General features: G+C 45.1%; 1 protein-coding gene across 1 annotated transcript; it reads left to right on the forward strand.

Annotated features, from left to right (window-relative positions):
* Positions 1-5,293: 5,293 nt before the first annotated feature.
* MAGEH1 (MAGE family member H1) lies at positions 5,294-6,449 on the forward strand. The gene has a single exon (XM_055338401.1). It carries the CDS (start codon positions 5,546-5,548, stop codon positions 6,203-6,205), a length of 660 nt encoding a protein of 219 aa, XP_055194376.1. The 5' UTR covers positions 5,294-5,545; the 3' UTR covers positions 6,206-6,449.
* Positions 6,450-9,134: the final 2,685 nt, after the last annotated feature.

The following is a 9,134-nucleotide window of genomic DNA, read 5'->3' on the forward strand; positions in this document are numbered from 1 at the left end:
GGATGCAAACTGGTGCAGCCACTCTGGAAAACAGTGTGGAGATTCCTCAACAAGTTAAAAATAGAACTACCCAGTGCAGCCCAGGTGGCTCAGCAGTTTAGCGCTATCTTTGGCCCAGAGCCTGATCCTGGAGACCCAGGATCAAGTCCCACATTGAGCTCCTTGTGTGGAGCCTGCTTCACCCTCTGCTTGTGTCTCTGCCTCTGTGTGTGTGTGTGTGTGTCTCATGAATAAATAACTAAAATCTTTTTTTTTTACAAAAAAAAAAACTACCCTATGACCCAGTAATTGCGGTACTAGGTATTTACCCAAAGGATACAAAAATACAGATTTGAAGGGGCACATGCACCACAATATTTACAGCAGCATTACCAACAATAGCCAAACTATGGAAAGAGCCCATATATCCGTTGACTAATGAATGGATAAAGAAGAGGTGGCATATATAATGGAATAATACTCAGTCTTCAAAAAGAATGAAATGTTGCCATTTGCAATGATGTGAATGGAGCTAGAATGCATTATGCCATGTGAAATAAATCAGTCAGAGAAAGACAAATACCACATGATTTCACTCATATGTGGAATTTAAGAAACAAAACAGATGAACATAAGGGAAGGAAGAAAAGAAAGAGATGGAAGCAAACCAAAAGAGATTCTTAATGATAGAGAACAAATTGAGGGTTGGTGAATCTAGGTGGGTGGGGGATGGGCTAAATGAGTGAGGTGTATTAAGGAGGCCGCTTGTGATGATTAGCACTGGGTGTTAATAAATATAAGTGATGAATCACTAAATTCCACTCCCGAAGCCAGTATTACACTATGTGTTAACTAGCTAGAATTTAAATAAAAACTTGAAGAAAAAAACCTACTGAATTCATGATGGCAGGGCCCCACTGAGGAAGAAAAGAGTGGTGTGGGTCTGGGAAGAAGTAACATAGGGCTTTTCCATATCTGTCATGTAAAGGGCAGGCCAAAGTAAGACATAATTTTTAAATTTGGGACAGCGGGGCACAGGTTATACAGGTGTTTGTAACATTAATCTTTATTCTTGTCCCTGTGCTCAAGATTAATTTGCAGTAAAGATATTTCTTCCTAAAACCCAGCAGATAAATCCAAAGTCAATCACATGATTTTTGTTTGATGATGGTAAGAGTATAGACTTCCTTGGAAGACCCTAATTCTTGGAAATTGTAAAATAAGTCTGTACCTGCTCTGTGAAATGATTGTCAGTAGGCCAGAAATTGTGAGGAGTCCCTGAATGAGGGACAGCAGATGTGGTCTCACTCATTTGTTTGAGTAAGTCATGGCCCACAATCTGTGCAAAGGTCACTGCAAATGGAGGTACTGGCCCAAGAGTGTTCTATGCCCTGGGGAGGTGCTGGCTGGCATCAGAACAGAGCACATAGGTGAATTAGTGCAGCAATAAGAGCAGTGTGGACTAACCCAGCATTTCCCTATCTCGCTCCCAGCACTTACCACCCAGGGGGTGGCTATAGATGTCTGCCCAGGTGAAAGCAATGCCTATGGACACTTGGGCACACGGATGGGACAATGTCTGGGGTGGATGGGTTAGCAGACAATCCCCGGGGAAGAACAGGGTGCAAGACCCACAAGAATTGCTGCCAATGTATCCAGCCCAGCATATCCCAACCCAGTCCCTTCCAGCACTTCCACTGAAAATATGGCAGTGGTATAAATTCACCTCAACAGTGGCTCTTATTCATTAGCTATTCCCTGTGAATGAGGTACATATATGCCTTGTGTATGACTTTCCTTCTGCTGATGTAACAAGTTACCACAAATTTAGTGGCTGAAAACAACCAAATTTACAATTTTACGGTTCTGGAGGTCAGAAGTTTAAAATGTATCTGCAAGTCTACGTTTCCTCCTGGAGGTCCTTGGGGAGAATCCACTTCCTTGTCTTTTCTAGCTTTGAGAGGCATCCTACATCCCTTGGCTCATACTCCCTTCTTCCATCTGCAAAGCCAGCAGGGTAGCATCTTCTCTCCTCTTTGATCTCTGCTTCTATCCTTAGATGTTTTGCTGACTCTAATTCTACTGTCTGTCTCCTATAAAGGACTCTTACATTTACCTTGGGCCCATCCACATAGTCCAGGATAATCTCCCCATCCAAAGATCCTTAACTTAATCACATCTTCAGAGTTCCCTTTTGCCGTATAAGGTAATATATTCACAGGTTCTAGGGATAGGGATGTGGATGTATTTGGAGCCTGGGGGGGATTTTCAGTGTACCCCATCTTGTATGAGCTATTTTCCTTTAATCTTTACAAAACCACTGTGACATGCCCATTTACAGATGGAGAAACCGAGGCTTAGAAAGGTAGGGTAACATGCTGGACTTGACACAGCTCGGAAGGAGCAGGGCCAGGCATGGAAAACCTGGTAAGGTGACTAAGGATCTCTGCTTTTCTCTTCCCTACACCTGTCCCTTTTCTCATCTCTTTTCCTTCTGCTCCTATTCCAAGAGAGCAAGAATACTCTTTTCCATTGTAAGCCCTCTTGAACCACTAAATGTGCATGCATTCAATTGGAGCAGCTGCAAGGTGTGTGATGGCAGAAGTCAGGGCTTGGAAATCTGAAGATGTGAACCCAGACACTGACATTCACCAGCAGCGCTATGATCTTGGGCAAAAGAGCTAACTTTTCTCTAGCTTCACTGGTAATTGAAGGTTCTTGCAAAAGATTTCAGTTTGGATGCAATTTAGGCACAGAGCCTACCACAATGATGTTACTTTCCCTCTTCTCTCTGTACTCCCAAGGCCCTCACAAGTCAGTTGCCCTTCCTTTGTCATGTGCTATTTAGCCCAGACAAGCCTGTGGTCCACCATGTTCCAAGGCCTGGCTTAATTATTTCCTCCTGTTAAAACCATGCCTGGTGATATTCTGGCTATGAAATACACTGTGTTTATTTACCAACTACTTCTGTGACCTGTCTTACATAAATGTGATTTCTGTTAAGCATTTGTGAATACTGAATGTAGCTCACAAACTAAGTTACCTTGGGGAATTTGGATGGAAGCTACAGCCCTAGCTTGTACATTGCTTCAGGTAGGCTCTGATCCACCCTCGGTGCTATGGGGAGCTGCCCTGCCCTTATTGTGGAGTGGAGCAAAGGTTCGCTCAGATGAGGCCTGAGGCAGAGAAATGCCCACCCCCTCCTCAGCCAGCTGTTTGGTAGGCAGAAAGCAGTGCTGCAGTAAACGTAGACTGCTCCAAATTAGTTTGTGGCCAGGCTTCCCCAACAGAAAGCCCTGGTAGGCTCTGGATATAAAGAAGATTTCAGTTAGAAAGTGACTGTTGGGAAGAGAATTAGCTTGCTGGATCACATTCTCAAAAAATCCCAACAGAATGGAGAAGCTATTAAAAAAATAGAGGTGATTTTGCAATCTTCTAGGCAGATTCATAAAGGCAAACATAAAACAAACAAAAGAGGGAAAAAACCCTGAATTCCAAGGAACCTGCTTTCATCCAGGGTCACTGGTATGTACTGTTGGATGTCCAGAGAGCCTGAAAATAGGCCTGGCATACAAGGCTGGAGAGATTAGCCTTTTCCTGTTGATTCAGAGGACAAATCACAGGACAGAGATGGTAAGTGAACTCAGCAAAGTCAAAGAGCTTGTAAGCAACACGGGCTGGGCCAGAACTCATGTTCCCAGGTTTGAGCTCAATGCTTGTTACTCTATACCAGGCATCTCCTTTCTACACATGTACAGGGGACTGGGCTTTGTTGGGTGCAATTCAGCTGGGAATTCTGCCCTGATACACTGCCCTGATCTACCATTTAGTCACCAGGTGTAGCCATATCCTGTTCCACAAACTCTATGGAGTATCAAGAGGCTAGACAGGGTCCTTTCACTCAGTGGGATTATAGGCTGAGGTTCTGTCAAGCAAGTATTTAATCTCTTCCAGCCAAAAAGGGTATAAAGTGTTTGCTTGCTTTTAAAATGTTCAGGTAAACACACGTGCAAAATATTTTCCATCATGTATTCCTTCAACATGCATTTATTACATGCCACTCTCACACACTGCTTGAAACACCTGAGAGGCAAAGTCTGTGCTTCCTGCATGATAAGTGCTTTCATTTGTAATGTCATTTAATTCTCACAACCTTATGAGTACGGCACTTAATTAACCCCATATCATAGACGAGAAAACCGAGGCTCAGAGAGGTGAAGTGACTTAGGCAAAATAATATCTTTGAAATGACATAAGAAAGATACAGACTGTTTGCTGCAGACTCCGCCATCAGGGGAGCCAACATGGACCCACTACTCATTCAGGAAGACCAGCTTCAGGGAGGAAGAGGCCAGTGCATAGGCAGATGGAATTTAGATAGTTGGGGATGAGAAGAAAAGCAATTCAGACAGAGGAAATAGTGAGCAAAGACCCAGAGTGGATAAAGCTCAGTTTGCTCACAATTACATTTGGATTACCAAATGAATGAAAGAACCAAAATAAATCAGGTTGTCAGGTGGGCTGGAGCCTAGAAACCTCAGAGCCAACCTGCACTTCTACCACCTTTTTCCACCTAATCAGTCCCTGAAGCCTTTCCATGAGCACCCTTAAAATGCCTTTCTGCTTCTCCATCCCCATCGCAGCTGCCTTAAGGCTCATTTTCTTTTCCTCTTGCTTTTTGTACAAATTGCTTCCAAAGTGACTTGCCAGACAACAGTCTCGACAGCCTCTGTGAAGCTCTGCAAATCCAAGTCTGATGCTTTCCATGCCCTGCTTAATAATCCTGTGAATATAGAACATTTTAAGGGTTCTGCAACTCTTGCACACTGTTTGCTGCTTTTGCAGTCCCACTTCCCCTCATCGCCCAGCCATTCAACCATAGGCGTCCTATCTGGGCCCACGAATCAATTAGTACACATGTAAACTATTTCTGAGAACAGGGATGGTGGATCAATGTGTTGTGTATGCCAAGTCAGAAAAGGAGAACTGTGTCCACTGATACCTCCATAAATACACTCCATTCCCCAACATCCTCCATCACCACCCCTTGACCCATCAGTCTGCATTCTGTGAGAATGTGTTAGAGACACATTGCTTCCCACTACCTGCGAGTAAATCTTGTACAAGACTGAAAAACACAGGAATCCTATGCTATTCATTTGTCCCGTGTGTCCCCTGCCCTTGTCAATCTCTAGCTCTCACTTCTACCCTAGTCCCACCCCTGCCGCCTAGTGCCTCTTTTTCTGACAGCGGAAATTTGTGTGGAGGAGACGCCCACTTCCTCTTTGGAGTTCCGAGTGCGTGGCAGAAAAGGCGGAGTCTGTTCCGCAGAGCTGTCTCGGGGGTTCGCAGCGGGAGCGAGTGCAGAGGGCCGTTGCTCAGGCATTCCAGCTTCCCTGGGAGTGAGCTTTCTCGTTGAGCACGTCTGGCTTGTTGCTACAAAGACTATTGACATTGCTGGCTTCAGCGGCGGCCGCTGCTTAAGGTAGAGGTAGTTGCTTTCGGCAGAAGTTGCAGGCATTTCCCCCTAGAATTGCAATAGACTCAAGCGCCCATAGTAGGAGACATGCCTCGGGGTCGGAAGAGTCGGCGCCGGCGTAACGCAAGGGCCGCAGAAGAGAACCGCAACAACCGTAAGATCCAGGCCTCGGAAGCTTCTGAGACCCCAATGGCCTCTTCTCTGTCCCCAAGCACCCCGGAAGACGACCTGAGTGGCCCTGAGGAAGAGCCTCGCACTCCGGAGGAGGCCTCCATCACCCCTGAAGAAGCCTCCAGCACTGCTCAAGCTCAAAAGCCCTCGGTAGCCCGGAGCAATTTTCAAGGAACCAAAAAAAGTCTCCTGATGTCCATATTAGCCCTCATCTTCATCATGGGTAACAGCGCCAAGGAGGCCCTGGTCTGGAAAGTGCTGGGGAAGTTGGGGATGCAGCCTGGCCGGCAGCACAGCATCTTTGGAGATCCAAAGAAGGTCGTCACAGAGGAGTTTGTACGGAGAGGGTACCTGATTTATAAGCCTGTGCCGCGGAGCAGTCCAGTGGAGTATGAGTTCTTCTGGGGACCTAGAGCACACGTGGAATCAAGCAAGCTGAAAGTCATGCATTTTGTGGCAAGGGTGCGTAACCGATGCTCCAAGGACTGGCCATGTAATTATGATTGGGATTCCGAGGATGATGCAGAAGTTGAAGCTATCCTCAATTCAGGTGCTAGGGGTTACATTGCACCCTAGGGAGATCTGGGGAAACCCTTAAGGGGGTTTGGAAACAATATCAAAGGTACCCCAAGAAATAGATTAGCTGGGTCCTGAATTGAATACCATGGGAAACGGGGTGGGGGGGCATTTGTTATTTGTGATCAGTGCTAATTGTTTAACTGCAAAATAGACCGTTTGCTTTGGATGTTGTACAATTTATACATTTTAATATAGTGCTGATTAAGGTCACAATATGATTAAAATATGATTGCAGAAAAGATACTGTTTTTTCTGTCATTGAGATTTAGTAAGACAGTTTTGCTTATGTTATAAAATGAGCACATCATATACTGTGATCTAATACATATTTTATATCATTGATATAGGCTATTCCTCCAAGTTTGAAATAACCAGTATGTGAAAGACGGATGGGGGAATTCTTTTATGTCTGACATTTCAGAAACCTTTGTGTATGCTATCATGTAAAGAGAAGTGACAACTACCACAAATTTGCTTAGTTACTGCACAATATAGAAAAAAAATAAAAGCATAATGACAAGGACACCTTGTTCATTTATTGACCACCAGTTATGTGTGAGACACCAGGCTAGGTTCTGGGGATACTCCGTGACACACAGTCCTCAGTTCTAAAGAATATTCTAGATTACACAGGAGAAACAAATATGTAAACTGGCAGTTTGGTAAACGCCATAATAGGGAGTGAGTAAGGGTGCCATAAAAAGGTAGAAACACTTAGGTGACCTGTCTTGGGGGTGGGGTGGGAAAGAGGAGACAACAGAGGATTCTATGAGAATGCAAGAGATGCTGAAATAAGTTTGGGGGAACTTACAAGTGGCATCAGAGCATTCTATGAAAATACTGTGCATTAACTAATTTTTGGATACCTAACCCACCTTGTGGGAGGGGGTATTGGCAAAGGGAAGGGAATATCTTGGGCTACTGTGGAAATAGAAAATACACTTGAATCAGCTTGAGAGGAAGGCAGGGGAGAGAGGGAGTGGTTGCAAGAAAAAGGACATTGTGGGGTACTATAGAAATTAAAAAGATGGGACTGTCAGAAAATTCTTGGTGAGATGACAAGCTGAGGTCTGAAAATAATATTGAAGACGGGGAAAGGAGTAATTATGGAGGCACTAAAAGCAGCGTGGACACTAGGGAGAAAACAAATTCTCCACCAAATGATTAAGGCTATGTTAAGGGGAAAGTGGAGGAAAGGTGGGGAAGGTGGGGAAGAGGTGAGCAGAAGCTAGAGCCTCAGAGGATGGGAGTTATGGCTGACTTTAATGAGAGCAAAGATGGTTAATAATAATGATAATCCTGGAATAATACTAATTTTTAAAAAAGCAAAAAAAGCAGAGCCCCTTGGATGAGTCAGAGAGAAGACTCGACCTGTGGCATCTCTGAAAGATAACCTGGCACTTTTGTCAGAAACTACAGTTTGTTAAGGTGTGCCAATTGTTTTAAAAGTGTGTGTGTTTGGCGGGGGGTATGCATTTTGGCGTGGGAGGGGAGCAGAGTTAGCACTTTGACTTTCTCCTTCAGCCAGAGTAGTGAGTCCAGAGAGCCACTTGGCATGGTGGCCCATGGTGCACTAAGCATGTGGTATCAGGTTTCTTTCGGCCTCTACCAAGGAGCTCAATGCCCTTCCAATCTAGTCTATCACCAGGGAGTTCTGAATCCTCTATCTCACTCTGCAGCAAATCTGGAGACATAGGAGTCATCCCTCACATTCTCTTTAGCTACAAGCAAAGAACATGCATAAGATGTTCTGGCTACCCCCAAAGCCTACTACATCTACTCCTAGAGCTAAACACTGTGTGAACTAAGTCCTCTAATAGGGAACCCCAAGGAAGGGTGCCTCACCTAGCTTTGTGGAGCTCAGAGGGAGCAGCTATCACACACAAGAGTGGCCAGTGTCCCTTCTTTCTTTTGCCTCCTGTCAGTCTTCTCCTGCTTTCAGCTGTGTGCAAGGTAAAGTCACTGGAGCCAGGGTAGGCTACCAGATGACTTTCTGGCAAAGGCCCAGGGGCCCACAGACATCAGCCTGCAAAGGAGGCTTCAAAAGTAGAAACTATGATGCCTCAGCAGCTCCAAATTCATTCAGCAAGCAAGGAAATAGTGAGAGCCTTCTATGATTCAGGCAGTGTGATAGAAACTGAGGCTGCAGAAAATGAAAAGGCATGTTTCTGGCCCCAGAGGAGCCCTATTTGTCAGTGCCACCTCCAGAGGTAGATAAGGTATGAATCTGAGGTTCAGATTACCAAGTGACTTTCCTGTCTAGAGCCACAGGGGTGGCAAGTGACAGATCCTAGGCAAGACCCCACATCTGGTCTCTGAAAATCCAGTGTTTTTCCATAGGCCACCCTGCTGTCCATTCCTGCCTGCCGATGCACTCACAAGGTCTCTGTCTTGAAACAAACACATGTAAAGTCCGTGGTACAGGTCTCAGTAACCCGAACTGCAGCCTCAAATCCTTTTGAGGACAAGACTGACTTAAAATACTCTCCCTTTTATAGAGATAGGGCTCATAGAAGTCATTTGGTACCAAATCAGTCAGCTAGTAAGTGGGAGAGCCTGCAGAGCAAAGATTTATTATTGAGCATCCCCTCTGTACCTGGGGCTTGCCACATATTATCTCTGCCAGGTCAGTAAGATCACCCGTTTTACAGGAAGCTCCAGCTAGCTTAGGGGAAGAAATACTGTCCTTCCAAAAACTGTCTGAATCTATCTTTTCTTTGGTTCTGGTGGGGAATAATCATCCAATTGTCTAAAATGATTCTTTGCAAGTGTGGGCCAAGAAGCTTAATTCAGTCAGAGAACCAGTACTACCCAGTATAAAGGGAGAAAGAGTGGGAGTAGACAGCAAGCTGCATTGTAAAAGAGATGACTGCTGGGATCCTGAAGGCCTCAGGCAGGAGGCTCCACAGGGAGGCACAGAGGCTCT

The sequence above is a fragment of the Nyctereutes procyonoides genome, unplaced genomic scaffold (assembly GCF_905146905.1).
Source record: "Nyctereutes procyonoides isolate TBG_1078 unplaced genomic scaffold, NYPRO_anot_genome, whole genome shotgun sequence".
NCBI classification, from domain to species: Eukaryota; Metazoa; Chordata; class Mammalia; order Carnivora; family Canidae; genus Nyctereutes; species Nyctereutes procyonoides.

Coding starts and splice junctions, on each gene's coding strand:
- MAGEH1 (XM_055338401.1), top strand. CDS start 5,546: ATGCCTCGGGGTCGGAAGAGTCGGCGCCGGCGTAACGCAAGGGCCGCA.